Genomic DNA, 19,669 nt, shown 5'->3' with positions numbered 1-19,669 from the left:
ACTGAGGATGAATGGAGATTACAAAAAAACATTACAGAGTTCAGCTGATGTGATGTAATGATACTAGACAGAGAGAGGAGGAGTGGAAGAGCAAGAGATGCCCCTTTTGCTCTGTCCCTCTCTGCGAGCCTTTAAGTGCCTCATAAAAGCGATGAAGAGACAAAAGAGGTCAAACACACTTAGACACATGCATGCGTAGACACTCAGACACAAACCTTAGCACACAGACGGCCACTGCATCAATCACCATAGTGATCGAGCAGCAGAGGCCGATGCCATGCCATAAACTAACCTCGGAGCTTAATCATTTGGAGGCCAGACACGTAGCAACCATTTATCAGCCAATAAAAAAACTGTCTCACTCGTTGCAGACAGACAAGTGATTAGGCAGAGCAAGACACTGGATCCAGCATTAAACAACAAAATATCACTTTATATGTGTGTGTATGTGTTTGTGTCCGACCTTGAGCAGGCGAGAGTGGAGCAGCAGTGTGTATGCTGCCTCTGTGTAGTTTTCACCCTCCAGGTGAAGGTCTCTCAACTTGTAAAGGTACCTGAGTGCAACACACGTACACACACACACACACGTGTACACACACACACACACACACACACAAACACACACACACACACACACACACACACACACAGGAGCTGCAATTAATTTAATATGCAATGTATATATTACTCCACTAGATGCCACTGTTGGGCAACATGAAGACAAACAAGTGTGTCACACGCTCACACACACAACTACACATAGCCTCACATATGTGCATGACAGAAAGGTCATTCAAGAGTACACACACACGTACACACAAAGGCACAATCAATGCATGTCTTTTTAATGGCCTGACAGATGTTTGTAGCCTAATAATATTTAAAGGCCTAAGAAGGAGGAAAATGGCTCCAAGTGAACCAACTTTTTTACCGCTTCTGTTTTTATCTTTGATCTTTATGTGTATATATCTGTGTCTGTCCGGAGGATATATTCTGCCAATTGGCCACAGGCAGGACTTTCTTGTTAAGGAATTGATGACAAAGCAAGAAACAAACAATTCCCTGTATGCTCGGGCAGTATGGATACACTCTGGCATCAATCGGTTATTCTGTTTGCCTATTACTGGTCTTACTTTCTCTTTTTCTCCTCTATCTGTTCCTATTTTCTGTTCTCTTTTCCTATTTGCTTTTTCTGCTGGTTATGGCAACCGATTTGCTGTTGTCAGTGTGAATGAACCAAAAACAAACAAACATCTCTTGTTTTCCAGTCAATCTGCACTTCCATCCAATAATTTGTTTTATTAACCCTTCACTGATTTCTATTTGTCTCTCTCTCTATCCTTCATTGGCTCTTCCTGTTCTCTTTTTCACCGTCCCTAACTCCATCCTTCCCTCACTTCTATCCTCCATCTCTGTGTGTGAACCAGTCGTTTCACCACCAGTCTGGTTTCCGAGACCCAAAGTCAGCCAGCAGCAGCTGCAAGAAAGAGACTTCATTCCTTTCTGCATATGGTGAAAGACAATTTGTAGAAAATCAGCTCCTGAATTATAAATAAATCAAACGTTCCCTGTAATAAGGAAGTTAGATGAAGGTTATATCATTACTGAATGGAAATACTTACCAAAATGAAAATGTGCTGAAAAATTTCACCAGTTTTGTTGCTGGTGTACAGTTCATGTTTGTTGAAAACTACAGCCTTTTACTCTCAGTGAGCGAAACATAAGCTGTGGCCAAAATCCATTCAAGAGGGATTTGAGTATGTAGTGCGTTCATTAAAGAAAAACAATCACTGTAAGCTTACTGAAAGAAGTCAGTACACATGCTAAAAGCAGACTATTGTCCTAGAAGAAATAATGGAGATAGTGCTCACAGCTGTTAAAAGTAAAATAATTTGGAGATGCTGGTGAGAAGGCCCCACAGTCATCTCACAAAACGAAACAAATAAATATTAAATGTCTCGAACATCATTTTACATTTATTTGTAACTTAAATTTGCAGTGGAATCCTAAAGTCGTACTTTTACTGACGTCCGATGGCATTCCTGTTAGAGCAAAAGGAAAAGTACATTGATTTCTTATAGACCAACTGCAGAAACCAGATGAGGCTAGCATATGATTAGTATGTAGTATTATGTGGGATCTGGGACACGACAACTGTTTTTCTTTACGAATTCCTGCTTTCAAACAAAATTAGTGGAAAAGCCAGTCTTACAAACCAACAGAACCGAGTGAGCTCAGTGCAGTGACTTTCAGCACTGACCGTTTACTTTAGTTGGATTGTGTAATAATGATACAGAGTTCTGAATGGGCGATTCTGAACATTGTTGAATCAAGTTTCATCATATACAGTTTATTGTTGCTGGATTCTATTGTTGATGGGTGTACAAGGACAATTCTGAATGAAAGTGTCAAGAAAATAACTTTTTCTCAGTCAATATTGGGTTTATACTGTATGTAAGTTCTATAAATACAGGTAACATTCAAGACAAGGTAATACGCAGAAGTCATGTTAGAATCAACTGTTAAGTATCACTGTCAATGTAAATGTGAGCAATTAAGCTGCATAATTAATATTCCATCATTCACACACCGGGCCATAAAATTATTAATTTGGGGTTTTATTATCCATCTAGTAATATAGTTTGATCTTTGTACAAGTGTAAGATAACATTATGATTTATTTTATATCAGATAAGCAGTAATTAAATGTGTGTTTGAATTAAACCATGGTTGTTTGCGAACATTAACTAGTGAGCTGCCCAAATGTTACTGTATTCTCCACAGGATAGACAGAGGCAGCTGATCAACCACAGAGCTGAGCTCACATTCACACATACAGATAACTAATTATGGCCATAAGGCATTGCCAGAAATGCACTGTGGGAGCTGACGGGATCCGTATTCCCTCTCCCTCTCTCTGTCTGTCTCTCTCTCTCTCTCTCCTGCCACCATCCTGTCTTCCTCTGTCTCTCCCTTCCTCATGCCCATCATGTCTCTCTTTCTCTCTGCTATCCCTCCAGTCAGACCGAGAGCTGATCCTGTGGATTTTGACATTAATTCAGTGGGACTCATATAATCCCTTGTCAGATTATGGAGCCACACACATGCATGCACATTCAGACACACACACTCACATACAAAACAGACAAGCACCACTTAAATGTATATTATGTCAAATTCAGCACATAAATACCTGATGTACATCCCTTCACGATTGATGTCCTTGTAGAAGTTCTACAAAATCAAAAGGAGAAGTTAGGGTTAGTGTGAGTTTATGTGTATGTGTGTGTGTGTGTGTGTGTGTGTGTGTGTGTGTGTGTGTGTGTGTGTGTGTGTGTGTGTGTGTGTGCGCGTGTGTGTGGGATAGACAGCGAGACTTCCAATTTGCTGTAAATGTGTAAGTCTGCATTTACAGTATGTGGCAGCGGATCCTTGTACAGCTGTTCGTGTGTTACACTATAAACTTGCGATAGCCTGTGTGTGTTAATGTGTGGGAGTGTGTGCACGCACGTGTTGTTAGTTATGCAGCACAAACTCCCAGTTTAATGAAGTTTAATGACATCTACAGAGAACAGTGGAGTGGAACGAACTGATGTAACCCCACCTCCCATCACCAGCATGAGCCAGCAGACATAACACACACAAACACTATCATGTGTTTGAATGGAATAAAACAAGCTTAACTACTGTGAGATTCGCTGTGAAGTCAAAGCATACTGTATGCATATTTATAACTGTGTGAGTTATTTTTGCAAAGGTCAGATACATCATTGTTTGCACCAATGCATTTTGACTTCAGTAAGCCAATTTTGTGCTGGAGGCTGCCCATCTACATGAAGGTCAGATGTTTTTACTCACAGCAGGCCACTTTGACACATCTGTAGAACATGCAACAACACAACCTACAGTAGAACTTCAGCATCACCACACACCAAGTGGCGGCTGATTAAAAATACCAATATCTACATCTATATCTATATATACAGTATATATATATATATAGTATATATATATATATATCAAACATTAGATATATATATCATACATTAGCTTTAGGTTTGCAATAGTTACTTTAGCCTGTGCAGTGTGTGTGTTTCAATGTGTGTATGTTTGTCAATGTGTTCAAGCGTATTTGTACTTTATTTAGTGTGCATCTGCCTGAGGGAGCACAGTAAATACCTATGTGATTGTGTATGTATGTGTGTGTACTCCCTAAGTGAAGTCAGCCTGGAGGGGGGCATGGATAGGAAAGTGCACTAGTGCCTACAAACCTGCAGAAGAAATTTTTTAGTTGGCCAAACAAATGAAAGAGAAAGGCTAATGGGCAGCTGCCACAGGCTAGAGGCTAAATATGCCTGCCACGTGTCAGCAGGGAAAAAAAAAAAAAAAATTCTAGGAAAGAATTCAAATAAATACGGTAGAGAGTTTGGAGGAGGAATTATATGATTTAATCTGCTGTGGAGACGATCGTATGATGGGTAGATGGGATCTTTTTCTACACCCGAGAAATATTGTGGGGGAGAATCTGATTAGGAGATCACATAAGAGAAAGGATGTGGAACAGACAGGAGCTGATGCAATCCTTTGCAAACAGTCAGAGACCAGACACAGAGATGAATCTTTACCTTTAGATCAATCTGCACACAAATTAAACATGGAAAAAGACATTGGCATAAAAGACAAGGTACAAAATACATGTTTCATAATGAACTCATCAATCAGTGTGGCTCTTTTGCTATGGAAGAGGTCTGTATGGAACAAACTCACTTACTAATTTCTTCAGACATTAGTGTTTCAATTGATAAAGAGCTTCAGGATCTATCTCTCTCTTTGTGTGCGTGTTGCTGTCTAAGATCAGCACCTCTTTGCTGTGGGGTTCAATCCTACAGCTACAGTGTACCGCAAGGTTAGTGTCAATAAATACAAATCCATGATGAAGCATGTCAGATGGAAACAGATGAAACATGAAGAAAACAAAAAATGATGAAATTCTTAGGAAAGGCTCACACCAATATGGTGAAATTCTAGGACCCAACTTTGTACATAGTCCTGTATCCACACTGGCTATACTGCACTGTAAGAAAGCTCGCTTGAAAGTCTTTGTAGTGGAGAAGGAGTCCGTAAAGCTGATCCAGCCTGCAGAAGGACAAGGCGAAGACAACTCAGCCAGCTAACCGGTGCATTTCAAAGAAGGTGGGACTTACCAGAAGATTGACGGTGCAGCTCATACGGTTGTTGCGGCTGTCGTCGCTCATCACGGTGCGGTAGTCAAGGAGACGGATGAGGAGTCCCTTCACCAAGGCGACAAAGTGCTGCACCTGTGGCCTCAGCGTGGGTTTCTCAGCAGCACAGTCCAGGAGGCTGGCAGACAAGCACACACAAGTTAATCATCAGAGAATGTCTGAGAGGATTTTACCTTGATAATCAGTGCTGAAGTGCTGCAGGCTTTATAAATGTATTATTGAGAGACCAGTGACTTGTGTCAAAAATCACTTCTGAGGAGTAGCAGAAAAATGTGAGAAGTTGTTGGGAGAATAGCAAAGCCATGATGGTCAAGCTATTTGAATTTAACCATCTTTGTACCACATTACATTATATTTTTGCTGTACTGTCACCTTAATGTAATTCCACTGATCTTGTCTATATACTTGTCAGGCATTATTGATTGCTGTAATTATGGTTTTAAGTTTTAATACTCAGGCCTACATGGTCTCCAGCAGTTGCATGTATCGCTCATCGCCTCCTCCACCTTCCACTTCATGGTCCAACTTAAGAATGATCTCATTCTCAAACTGCAAAGGAAAATAGTGAAGGAGAGAAAGCAAAAGGGGAGACACAAGGGAGAGGAGAAAGTACATGAGAGGAGGAACAGAAGAAGAAATCAATTATGCAAGCATAATTAAGGTGTCTCTTTTACTTTTATGTGCAGCATCACAGGAAATCGATGGAGGAGAACAATGTGTGTGTCAGTGTTTCTGTGAAAGTGTGGAGAGTGTGTTTGCATAAGTGATTTTTTGCACTTATGCATGTCTCCACAGATGTCTCTGTCTGGTTAAGTTGGTCTGGAAGTTTTTGTATGTGTGTGTGTGTGTGTGTGTGTGTGTGTGTGTGTTTGTTTTGTGTCATTACCTTGTGGAAGTTTCCAGAGCATGCATTTTCACAGGTGATCATGTCAAAGAAGATGGGAATGGTGGCCCTCCTCAACTCCTCCTCTGGAATCAAAGTCATCTCCAGGATGGGACCCACCATGACAGGTATGAAACAGATCTTATGACTGCCTGAGACAGACAAACAAACACACACACACACAATACGTATTAAACACACATTATGTAACTTTTGCCGCTAAAGGTCTATCAATCAAAACAATAACAAAACACAGCCATGACGTCATGAAATAACAAGGGTTAATGGGAGTTGTTGTTTTCATCACAATTGCCGTAAACTTCTCCTGGTTTGGATTCCTTCAGTGTCACTTATTCAGGAGGATTTTACCAGGAGCCGAATTACCCACAGAGATCTCATCCTCTCCAAAACAAACGGACCAAGGGATTAAAACCGGTAGAAACAAACAAAAAAAAAAACAGTGATTCACAACGCTCTTTGGCGGACACAGGACGTGTCTGAAAATGTGGCTTAAAACTGGATAAAAGTCAATTTTGAGCTTCTGGCAGGCGACCTACAACACCGACCCATGCGCACAGGGGATATGACATCATTGACAGGTGACCAAATGACATGGACATTTACCATGATTAAAATCCTGTATTCCTCTAGGTTTGAGAATTGCTGGAAACATTTGGGATAATGTAAGTTCACAACTCAAAAAAATATACAAAACAGGTCGAGTTGTTTTTAGACATTTTAATGTGGAAAAATTATATATTATAACTTTAAAACAGGATGAGTAAAGCCATATCTGACCACTCTCCCCATGCTCACCAACTGTTCCATCTCTTGCCTGCAGGTAGGCTCCACAGGTCTCCCTCCACCAAAACATGCTCATTCAATAAGATCTTTTCCCTCTTGCAATAAGGCCTTTGAACTCTGCCTCCTATCCCCAGAATATATCCCAGCCTTTCTCTGCAGCTTTCTCTAACTACAAAGGAAGACTGTGGATTTTAGTCATAGTGTTATCTTATACTGATATCTGCTTATGTGAAATGGTGCTGACAGTGTGAACCCTTGTTATCATGCTGTACGGAAAAACAAATTCCACTGAATCTCGGTTGTGTTGTGACGTGAAGGGAAAGTGAAGTGACACTTGCGCCCTCCTACACACACACACACACAGAGGTACAGCATATCTTGATATGAGGGCAAATACATGTTTGCATACTCAGACGCAGCAAAACAACCACACTAGATTTTCTTACCTAGTTTGTACCAGATGTCACGTATAGCAAAGCCAATTAGTCTTCTCATATCTCCATATCTGACAAATAGAGAGAGAGAGGAAATACACAGAAACAACAGACAGAAAGACAAATCAGGCAGTTTAGAACAATGTCTTGATCAATACCGTTATATTCACCTTCAGAAACTCAACAGCAGAGTGGGAAAGATAACGCTACACTGCTGTGCCCCCAACATGAACTAAATTGAATGTCTCTCTATGGGCAACACGTGGTTTTAATAGGCAGTGGGAATGTAAACAGTAAATGCAGACTCCAAAATAGACCACAAATCACTGAGTGTTTCATTAGAGCAGGGAGAGTAGGTGTGGTGTGGTAATACGGAAATTAAATGGCCTTCTCTCACTTGGCAAGAATCTTGTTCCTCTTGGTTGGAGAGAAATGCTGAAGCTGCAGAGACTCCTGGGTAATAAATGCTACCGCCAAGTGGAAGTAGTTATTCCATAACTAGATGGGGATGTAGAGAAATACAATAGAGATTCATGTTAAAAAGGAGCACAGGCTCAGGCAAAGTACACAGATGCTGTCAATATGAGACAAAGCTTGTACTGTAAATTCACACAGATATACTCACCTGCACTTCGAAGTCATCGTTGTTGAGGAACTTTTGGTTCATGGTGTCGGCATAGGTATTGATGGCTCTTAGGAACACTCTAATGGACAGAGACACACACACACATATATATTGTTTAAAACACAAACACACAAAATATGCCAAAGTAGCATTGACTCAAGTGAAATGGAAAATAATACTGCAAAAATAACTTCCTCATGCTGTAGTTGGATGGTTGATAATTGATAGATAGACAAATAAATTAATAAATAAAAAAGCAAAAGTTTGTTGTCTAAAAATAAAAAGATGAGAATCTGTCAATGATCACAATGACGCTATTTCAGCTTTTCCTCTTGCCCATAACTTTATACTGCTGTTTCCGACAAGACTGTAATATTGCTTCAGAGTCAAACCTCCTGTCACAATGATAGATCATGATAGCGACTTAACACAGTGTGTGCAGGTGTATCACTGAGTTGTGACTATATGCATTTGTGCAGTTAAGTAGCAAATCTGCTCCAGCTATCTATCATCGTTATCCAGAGCCAACTGCCATTCCCTCTTTTTAAGTGGGACTCTCGCTTTGGCTCTGTATCTGCACATCACTTCTCTAACCCCGGTCTGCAGACTCCTTATCATCCTGTCTTTTCTTCTGCCTCACTCTCACTTTTACCTGTTTGCCTTTTCTCTTCCTCTGACACAGCTTTAGCCTCCCGTCTAGCTCACATCAGAAAAAAAATACACAGACGGCTTCACTCCATCAGCTTACACACACACACAGACGCGTGTGTCACATCAGCTGTTTTCATCATTTCAGCCTTGATCCCAGTTTTGCTATCTCTGACTTATCCCTGTGTGGGTTTGTGTGGATGCACAAGTCACTGCAGATGTAAACAATCCTTTAAAATGCACTGGGGTAGCTTTGGGCTATACAGGTTACAGAAGCAGAACTGAGACTAGCAGGCTGATGATCCAAATCTGGGGCCAGTGTGTGTGCTCGCAGTATGGTACCTGTTCTGTACCATGATCATGGCCATCCAGTCAGAGGGATACACATGCTTTCCAATCAGGTCCTTGAAGAGTAGGAAGGACTCCATCAGGAAGTCCTGCAGTAAAATATGAGTGTGTGTGTATATAAGTAAAAGTTAACACAATATACAATATAAGTTTGAAACAAAAACAATATTGTATCATACACAGTAACTTTTTATTAGTATTGTGTTCGTATTTTTATATCTGACCATCAAGGAGTATCCAACAGAAGTTGGCAAGTGTCTGTGTAACTTACCACTAGATCACTGGTTCCAGTGAAGGTTTCTATGTATGTAGCATAGTGCTGATCGTCCATCTGACTGAGGATAGCTGTCATGCAGGCGACCACCCTGGACTACAGAGGTAAAGTGTGAGAGAAACAAAGAAAAAGAGAAGCACCATTACCTTTTAGCCACTGTGCAGCTGCCTCTTAAAGTGAGTGCTATACATCTAAAACCAAATATATGTAAAATTCTTAAGGTAATTTGTTGTAACACATTGTCTAATGCTTCCATGAGAAAATTTCAAAGAATATCTCAGACCAGTTCTCTCACTTGCTAATTTGGCCCATCATCATATAACCTAACCCTAACCTACATGACCTGGAACAAAAGGGCTTCACTCTGAACAAGAGAAACTGTCAGAATGTTATTTTTTAGGATGCTGTATGCATCAAAAAGGCATTACCACAATTTTATTCAATTACTACAAACAAACAGAACCATTGCCAGGAAAACTGGCAACCTCTGCAGTTTCTAAATTATATTGTAGTTTTCATGGTACAAGGTATGATTTCAATAAAAAAAAAAAAAATCAAATTTTCTATATAACACAAAACAGAAACAAAAACAGAATTAAAGCTGTTAGAGTTCCCGGTGACAGCAACTGGTGATAGGTGCAGCACTTTTAATATGTATAACTTTTTGTAAAGAAATAGAGAAAACAACTTTAAGTATATGACAGAGAAATTTCAGCAAGTAAATTAAAACTTTTGGTGATTCTGTCAATCAATGATAATGAAGAAACAAATCATCAACACTTTGGGATTCGTTGAAGGCGTACTCGAGGGGAGCTATAATTTCCAATAGCACAGCCAGGAAGAAGAAGGCAATTAGTTGATCCTGACAAGCAAGTAAAGAATAATCCCTCAGCGACTCTGCTCGAGAAGGCTGAAGCCACTCGATCAGCTCTTAACCAACTCCTGATGCAAAAAGCAGTGGCAAACATCTTTCATGCTGACCACAGATTGTCTGAAAGTGGGGACAAACCAGGGCAATGGGTTGCACGCTTGACAGCTGGTAGACATGAATCCAAGGCTATCTCCTCATTAAAGTATGAGGCTGGAAAAAACCATTATGAGACCAAAATGTCAGTAGAGATAATAAAAAAAACCTCTATCCCTCAGACTTCCCATCCCCCTGCACTGTATACAGGGTTTTTTGGAAAGGGTCAACCCTCAGATAAGACTGCTCATGGAAGGCCAATAACAGGTGAAGAGATCATAAATGCAACAAATACAGAGCAGAAATGCTCTTAGAGCAGATTGATATGGCCTTGAGTTCTATAAAATATTCCAAGATTAATTAATTAAATATGTACCTACATTCAGTAGAAAAAGGTTCCCTTCACTGTTCCTTGTGTTCAGCAAATGAATAATTAATTCTTAAGAAAGACAGATCCCCTGACAAATGCAGCTCCTATCGTCCCGTTACCTTAACAAATATAAAAGCAGAATTCTCTAAACTATTCGGTCAGATCAGACAGGTTTTCTTAAAAACAGTAACTCTGTCAGCAACATGGAGAAATTACTCATGATCCAGAACCCAAACACTATCCAGACCCAAGGTCTGACTCTGTCTCACTTGACTCCAAGAAGGCCTTCAATCTCATAGAGTGGCCTTATTTATTCACCGTCATGGAAAGGTTCGGCCTTTTGGAGGGTTTTATTAAATTCATTAAGCTAATATAATATTCACCCAGGGCCAGTGTACTTTTAAATTGCATAAAGTGCATGTTGGGGAGATTTATTACCAAATGAGATCTATCCCATATAAATTTTGTTATATGCTGATGATGTCTTACTGTTTATCACAAACTATGAGGAATACATACCAGCCTTAATCACAATTATTCAACTTTTGGGCCCTTCTCAGAATACAAGATTAACTTTGATAAATCGATAGCTGTGCCAAATGGATATGGTAAGACTATACCAAACCTGCCTCACCTTCAATTTACCTGGTCTAACTCAGGGTTCTCGTACTTAGGGATTACAATAACCACAAATATTAGGAATTTATTAAGACTAAATTTTCACACAGTGCATAAAGGCATCAAGAGTGATTCTGTGTTACCCCGGCTACTCTATGCTATGCAGATGTTACCTATTTACTTTCAGTTGCCACTTGAGTTGTAGTTGAGTTGTAGTTGTATCTATATGCTCTTTTTGGATTACTATGCGAGCTTACAAGCAAAGAGAAAAACCCACCTCAATTCAAGGGATAAGCCAATACTTCAAAATTCTATCAAGATCTAGTGAGATATGAATACATTTCCAGGTAGAAAGGGTACCTTTTCACACCTGATGCCACTCATGAATAAAAGGGACTTCCCACCTGGTATTACAAGAGCTGTATTTCGTTCCTGGTATAGAGAAGGAGTGAGAGTGATAGGAGACTTGTTTGATGATAATAAAGTTTTATGTCCTTTACACAAGTTCGAGACACTTTTTGACTTTCACAAAAATACTTTGTTTTTTGCTTATCTTCACGTCTGCTTCTTTATCAGCACAAATGTCAAGCTAACACAGGACGCAACCCTGCTGGGACCAATTGAGAAGTTTATAATTAATTTCACATTTAAAGGTTTTATCTCATATTTCTGTAATAGCTTGCAGAGTTGTGAGGGGCGTAATATTGAAAGGCTTGTGAAACGATGGAAGGAAGACGTTCAGGGTGTTTATGAAGAAGATACTTAAGACGGATGTATTCAGGCCACCCACTCTCTGCTTCTCAGTAATAAAGTCAAAGAAATACAGTATAGAATATTTCACAGGCAACACAGGACACCTCATGTCAAGAGCAAGATCCCTGTAGATCACCATTGTGTTTTGACTGCAAACTGATAGCTGGGACATTTACACATTTCTTATGGAGTTCTCCAGGAATATCTTAGTTCTGGTCGTGCACAAATAAAGAGATTAGTACAATATCAAAACATAAGATTTGTAAGGGTCTGAACCAGATACTATTAGAGCTGCCGCTTAAAAACAGAATCGCGCACATAAAAAGATGTAGGCTATTGAACAACCTCCTTTTTTAGACTAGAAAAAGCATATTATTTAATTGGATTCATTAAAAACCTACTGTAACTCAGTGCTAAAGGGAAATTCTTACGAGAGAGAGCCAAGTTAAAGAGAAATGACAAAAGCGTTATGCATATACTGCAGCCTCTGATGGACCACTTGCTCTAAGTCATCCCAAGGGGAAAGGACACCTTGAACTAGAAGGCTCCAGGTTGATTTGCCTTTGCACAGCAGTAATTCAGCGATAGTCTGGATAAATGCGTCTTGACAGTGTAAAGTTGGTTATTTCTTTCTTTGTTTCATCTTTCATCTTTCACTTTTATTTTTATTTTTATTTTTTCTCTGAGCTCAGGTCCATGACCTATATTAAAACGATGTATGCACTATTGTGATGCAAAAAAATGGGCAATTCTGACAAACACTAATATCCCATTCGGTGAATGCACATTTCAGTGTCAACACAAAGGGGATTAAGTGGGAATATGGCATGGGAAAAATATAATTATTTAAATTATCATATCAAATCCTGTCATATAAAATCAATCAAAGCAAAAGCTATAAAGCTCTTGATTTCACAAAGATGTAGATCACAGCTATGAACAACAACTACTACTACTTTTCGTTCCTTTAGTTTGGTGCTAAACTTGCTGGAGGTTTTCAGTGTTGGAGTTTTTAATGAGGTATTAACTCCTCTTTATGTGCACTTAACTCAAAATATGGCCCAAGGTGAGAACACAAAAACACATGCAGAGATGAGTAAAAGCAAGAATTAGGGGTAGAAGATCAAAGTGGAGAGCCAGAGACACAAGAGGAGGGAGAAGGAGCAAGCATCACGACTGTGAAAGTTAGACACACATGAAAGATGGGGATAAGCACCAAAAAGAAAGTGGATAAAAGCAGAGAATTCACAGAAAATGTTGAGCAAACCTCTTCACATGCAGATTCTGAGAGAGGGATGACATTGAGAAGGCGAGCGGGCAACGGGGGAGAAAAAAAACAGAGAAGAGGACAAACACTCCCCACCCTGTCCCTTTTAGTCTCCCTCTATCCATGTCCTGCACCTGTTTGTATGATGTCACTTTTACAATAAATTCTTTCTCTGAACATTCCTACCCTTGTAAAACCAATAAAAGTAGCTATTGTGAACCTAAAATTAAACTGTAATGAAACTATCCCCAAGGATTCCACTGGCAAATTAAGATGTCAGTTTTCAATCTGCCAGCTTTATTTAGTTTTTTTTGAGTCATCCACAAACAAGGAGGCATGACCCTCACACCGATGAAAGTTAACAGCATGAGTCCGAAAGGGAACGGGGCACCGGGAGGAGGGAGTCTTGGCTTTTTTTTTTCCAGCTTAAATCCAATTCCAATGTGTTTAGTTCTACTTCAGCATGAATGTTTTTCTGATCCTTCCCTCTGCTGCACCACACGGCTGGAATGAAGTTCACAGACATATTTTTTTCAGAAAAGTGGCAGATGTACAGGTTTTTCACTTCATCTTCGCAACCAGGCCAGGCTGGGTGACACGATCCTCCAGACTCGGTGGCAGAGAAGGGAGACGTGAGACAGAGATGAAAAATGAGGGATGGCTAATTGAAAATGAAAGATGATTGGCATCTACAGTGGTGACAGCTTTCACCTGATTAAAATGGGCAAGATGTATTTGTGCTTGTCTGAATTCTAATAAGGAGATGTACTTTCAGTCAAATATGCATAGTTTTCGAGCAAATATAAAGACACACATATTGATAGAGGAAGCAAGTGTTTTCAGTTGGACTTAAAACTTCTTACATAAATGTCTAACTGGAGGTGAGTACTGTATGTTCTTGTGTGTGTGTGTGTGTGTGTGTGTGTGTGTGTGTGTGTGTGTGAATGTGTGTGTGTGTGTGTAATGTGTGTGCGTCAGTGCATAACCACCCCCGTCCTCCACCCAACTTCTTTCAGTGCAGTGACACCAGAGATCCTGTCAGCAGACTCTCTTCTTTAATCTGTTCCCGTCTTTCCCACTTCTCTTTTCCCCCTCATGTTCCCGTCACAATTTCACCCTTAAAAGTGTGAGGAGATCAATTTAGTGCGGCACTAAAGAAGTGAGTAAGCACTGTAAGTAACACTTACTAATATGAGGTTTAAACAAGGTATAAATTATCTTTAAATAACGTCTCTTTTGGCTTATTCACTAAAATTAACTCCTGTCATTGAGAGTAAATGCTATTGACTTGCTAAAGAGGTTAACCGACTTGACAGCAAGTGTCAATTTTGTAATGACACTACAGTATACAGACAGTAACACACACATGCACACATAGACTAACACACACACACACACACGTAGCAGACACCAACAGACGGAAGCAAGTCGCAAAATTAACATTGACTCCAAATCTTTCTGCTTTTTCTCGCTCTCTCCTCCTCCTTTGCCTCCTTACTGTGTAATGGTTGATCAGTAATAGGATTAAGAACACACACACACACACACACACACACTCTTGCTCTCTCTCTCTCTCTCACACACACACACACACAATCCAAAACTACTCTGAAGTTCAGTACTTTCTGGTTTAATGTTCACTGGGTTTGTGTGTACCTGTGTGTGTGCGTGTGTGTGCGTGTGTGTGTGTGTGTGTGTGTGTTGAAGTGTGGGTCACGTGTCACATTGCCCTACTTCAGAGTAATTGGTCTTCTCTGAGGACTTATGCTCCCAATCTTCTTTAACACCATCGGAAACACAATGCTCAAAGGGCCAAATATCTGACCATCGACTGCTGGTGTCCTCACACATGAATGTGTTTCATCAACACTCTTCATCCCTATGTTATGACAAGCAAAGAAATGTGTGAGGCACATTTGGCCTGTGTATATTAATAAAACTACTACAGTGTGTATGTGACAGGCAGAGAGCGAGTGCTCAGGGCTTATTGAGCCGAAGTCCTTACGCAACAGTGAAGAGATTACTGACAAAACAGGACACAGATGCTGGAGAGGTCTGGGATTTCTCTCCCTTCTGCCTCTTCTGCCTCCTCCTCCTCCTCCTACTCCTCCCTTCTTCACTTCCCCTCCATTTATCTATCCATTTTCTCACTCTGGCCACTCACATTAATAATGTATTAACAGCTGTAAAATTAGACTTGCATCAAAATGCAGTTACCTGCATATGCACCTGCGCGACATGAAACAAACCTAAACTAAGTCTTGCTAGGAACCCAGAGCAGCTGCAATGTTTATTACACTCCACAGTACAAAAGTGTCGAACTAAACAAACCACATACTGATTACTCAGCTGTTTGTATATCCTTTTCAGCAGTGGGAGTAAAGATATACGGTTTGTCCTGAGGGTGGTGGTCGAGAGAAGATCACAGGGTTATTAAAATCAAAAGAGTTCAACCTGTTCGAGCATCCAGCAGCAGTTCCGATGCAGATAACATTCCCTGCATATCATCCGATGGCTGATTTATGTGTTGTGTGATGCTGCCATTACAGTGATGGCACAATCAAACTGAACGCTTTCACTGGCAATGAAAGATAGAGATATTTGGGTTGATCACAGTCAGCAATCGCCCCCTCCAACAGATTAAATTAGCACATGGAAATGAGGAGGCGTTTCAGCTGGAAAACACAACATTTGTGCTTTTGTCCGACCTCTATGGTCTAAATGTGAAAGTTATACGTAGTAATTAAACGTAGCTGGTATGACCTAGCAGCTTAATTATATCTGCATAATCAGATATAATTCATACAGTACGTTTCATAAAAATATGAAACATGAAATTGTGGAACAGAAGTGGAATTTCAGCTGGGGAACACGAATAGCGAGTAGCCAGGCCAGCTAGTCAGAAAACCAGTGGCACACTGGTCTTTAACTGCCTCTGGACTGTCCGTTGTCAGCATGCTGCTCAGGATGCAAATGGTCCGATTCAATTTCATTAATTTCATGAAGCTTGTGGATTTTGGCCGTAAGTGTTGTTTTGGTGTTTTGCAGGTAAAAACAGGTCTGAATGTCTATTACAACTGGACTAAATTTGATTGAAAACTGTTTAAGATTTTTACTGAGGGCATTTTACTGAGCACATTTTCAACAGACCCTACAGGAACCCTCGCACACAATTATGACAAAAGCACTTAAAAAGTAAAATCCTTTCATATGCGGGTTTCAGGATGCAATTTCTTCCCTGCATCTGTGTCTTGTTTACTTCCGCCCTCAACCTGGATATGTCTACAGTTACATGCAGGGAGCATTCTCAGTGATTGTGGCACACCGGTTCCAAGTTTGCTAACATTTGCCAGCACAAGCTACTGGTCATAGTCTGTGGAAGCAAATTCTCTGACTGTACTGAGTAGAATAAAAGTATATTTTGTTGTGTATAAATTTTCCTTTTCATTTTTTAAGAGAACATTTTTACCATTTCTTCTTCATCAAGTTTGAATTCTCAGGTTTACAGCTCATTATCCTCAAGAGATGCCCAGTGGGATAAACAGTGAAATGCCATCGATGCAATTAAATACAATCATTAATTTTAAATGAAAACAGAGCATTAAAGCATTAACTTTGACAGTGCTAATTTCAATACTTAAAGCATTAAGGGTTTAATCTATTAAAGGAACATAAAGAAATATTTCTGACATGTTAGTCACAACTGTCGCTCAGTAGCACGGAGCAGTGGAGCAACCCGTGGATAATTCCGGCGTCTACTCGTCTGTTCTCACCTACTGAATTGCCAATATCCAAGACATTTAGCCTATTTTGAGAACTAGAAGATAAACAGAGAGACAGGAAGTCATCCACACGGTGAAAGAGGCCCAAATACATGAATAAATGTATTTCAATATAAAGCTCAGGAAGATGGGATAACAACCATCCATTCAAATAATTCCATCTCACGACCACTGATGCCTTTAACCGCACTTCATCAGGTCCTGTCTGTGCTTTCCTCAACATCGTTTCCTCTTTTCTTCTCCTCTTCCCTCCTTATTCCTTTGAAAACTCATTATGCTGTTCTCAACTGTGATTTTTCATCACTTTTTAAAATAGAACATCAAGAAAACACAGTCTCACTCTCTGGAAGCCTGAAGCACTCCTCACTGTACCATCATAGACACATGCTCATCTCTGACCCCCCCCCCCCCCCCCCCCCCCGCACCTTGTTACACACACACTATTCTAACACCTGGGTGCTGAGGTGGGAAGTACAGGAGGGATGAAAGAGAGAGAGAAGGATTGTGCAGAGGTGTAATTAGAGTTGTTGTGCGTGTCAGGGTGTTGTGGTTGTGTGTTTGTCTGATGCAGCGGAAGCAAAAGAGAAATACCACGGGTGTCTATCTGTGTGCATGCGTGTTTGCATTTCAGTGTGTATGTGAACATGTACGCCTGTTCACTGTTCAGAAAGCAGATCGATGTGTCCTCAAACTCCCATTTCCCAGTCAAGTACAAAGACACATCATCAGTTAGTACAAATAAGGACGACAAAGCAGAAGGAGGAGGACCAGGGGAGAGGAGAAGAGAAGAGAAGAGAAGAGAAGAGGTAAAGATTTACTGAAATAAAACACAGAGAAAAAAGGGAAACTTAGTCCCATTTCCCATACTGTACTATTTCTCCTCCTACCATTCCTCGACGATGACATGCTTCTCTTCCTCCGATCTAAAATCTAATTACCGAGACCTTGGAGCTTCAGCACAACTATCTAATGCTTGTCAACCTTGTATGTTTTTATGCACATGATTATCATTTTTGAAGCCCCCATGTGTTGCACTGCACGCTGGCTGCTTATGTAACGTGTACAAACACAAACACATTCACACTGTCACACAGACACACACGCCCTTTATGCTGGTCTTATAAGAGGTCAATTGAAACACAGCGCAAGGTGAGTCAACCACTTTGCAGTGGCGCATACATCATCAGTTATTTTAAGATGGGGTGGTGGGGTGGTGTTGGTGGGGGGGGGGCAGGAAGGACACTCACATGGATGCTGCATCAAGGGACTGCTCAGGGAACACACACACACACACACACACAAACTAATTTATTGTCCATACAGACACTTCACCGACAGTTGTAACTCAAAACACAGTTACATAAGGACTAGTACACAAACGGGACACAACTGTATTACTCTAGCTGTGAGACTCTCTGCTGTACTAGTGCACATTTATGTCAAACAGTTTTTAACATTAACCTTTATCTCTCTGACAATAAACCTGATCTGACTCACATTCAAAATCTTAAACGTGCCCATTAAAGGAAGTGCACATGAGCGAAACATTCTCATCTTTCCTGGTGCATGACAAAAGAGGAAATTAATTTGAAAATGCACGATTCCTGCTGTGCACAAAAGACAAAACACTCATAATTAAGCATAATTAGAACCTGGTATCATGTGGCGTTTAATCTCACTTTCTTTTCAATTTACCTCCTTTTTGTCTCGGTTGCCCCAAGATAGAAAGCAGCGTCATCCTGAGCTGGTGTGAATGGGAGCAGAGAAAGAAAGAGAATGAGATAGAAGGAAGGTGGGTGGTGGGACAGGGAGGATGAGGTAAGTCTGAAAGATGAAGAGAAAAGAAGAGGAGAGAATGGTGTGAGGAGGCTAAAGTGGGGCAAAAGACGATGGAGGACAAGGCAGCTCAAAGGGCAGAGTGAGGTGAAGCCGCCAGTGAGAGAAAGCGACAAAAAAAGAGAGAGAGAGAGAGAAAGAGAGAGGGGGAGAGAGAGAGGCAATAGTAAACCGTGTTCACACAGAAAAGCAAAGATATAAATAAAATGACTGATAGAAGCAAGGGTGTGTATTTCTATGTGTGTGTGTGTGTGTTTGTGTCTTGGCTCGACTCCCGGGAGTAGCCACTTCTGTGCTGCCAAAGTTTCACTGGGTCTACCGCCATGCCAGGGTCAATGCAGGTGCACACACATAGAGAGACAGAGACACACACACACACACACACACACACACACACACACACACACACACACACACACACACACACACACACACACACACACACACACACACACACACACACACACACACACACACACACACACACACACACACACACACACACACACAAAAACCAGGGCATGGCAGCGGATTAGCCACCAAAAGAGAGACAGAAATGGGGAAATAGACAGATAGCGAAAGAGGGAGATGGTGGAGGGATTAATAACGGAGTGATGGTGTTTGAGATATAGGTGAGTGCAAAAGAGAAAGAGAGAGAGTGAGAATTGCAGTGGGTACAGAAATAGAGAAATAAAGATAGATTGGGGAAAGGCAGAGAGAGAGGGGGGTGAGGGATAGAGAGAGAGAGAGAGAGAGAGAGAGAGAGAGAGAGAGAGAGAGAGAGAGAGGAGGGAGGATCACAGGGCTCCGTGAGCATGCG

General features: G+C 40.7%; 1 protein-coding gene across 1 annotated transcript in view; it reads right to left on the bottom strand.

Annotated features, from left to right (window-relative positions):
- Positions 1 to 19,669, bottom strand: part of LOC130173489 (dedicator of cytokinesis protein 2-like) — a 95,726-nt gene that overhangs the window by 8,600 nt on the left and 67,457 nt on the right. The window contains exons 27-36 of the mRNA XM_056382822.1: positions 9,257 to 9,355; positions 8,980 to 9,074; positions 7,990 to 8,068; positions 7,762 to 7,862; positions 7,377 to 7,435; positions 6,130 to 6,278; positions 5,707 to 5,792; positions 5,205 to 5,361; positions 3,194 to 3,234; positions 464 to 554 (exon numbers count right to left, since the gene is read on the bottom strand). Coding sequence (XP_056238797.1) covers positions 464 to 554; positions 3,194 to 3,234; positions 5,205 to 5,361; positions 5,707 to 5,792; positions 6,130 to 6,278; positions 7,377 to 7,435; positions 7,762 to 7,862; positions 7,990 to 8,068; positions 8,980 to 9,074; positions 9,257 to 9,355 — 957 coding nt within the window. The remainder of the gene's footprint in view (positions 1 to 463; positions 555 to 3,193; positions 3,235 to 5,204; positions 5,362 to 5,706; positions 5,793 to 6,129; positions 6,279 to 7,376; positions 7,436 to 7,761; positions 7,863 to 7,989; positions 8,069 to 8,979; positions 9,075 to 9,256; positions 9,356 to 19,669) is intronic.

This window comes from Seriola aureovittata, chromosome 8 (genome assembly GCF_021018895.1).
Source record: "Seriola aureovittata isolate HTS-2021-v1 ecotype China chromosome 8, ASM2101889v1, whole genome shotgun sequence".
NCBI classification, from domain to species: Eukaryota; Metazoa; Chordata; class Actinopteri; order Carangiformes; family Carangidae; genus Seriola; species Seriola aureovittata.
This window is presented reverse-complemented; position numbering and strand designations above follow the sequence as displayed.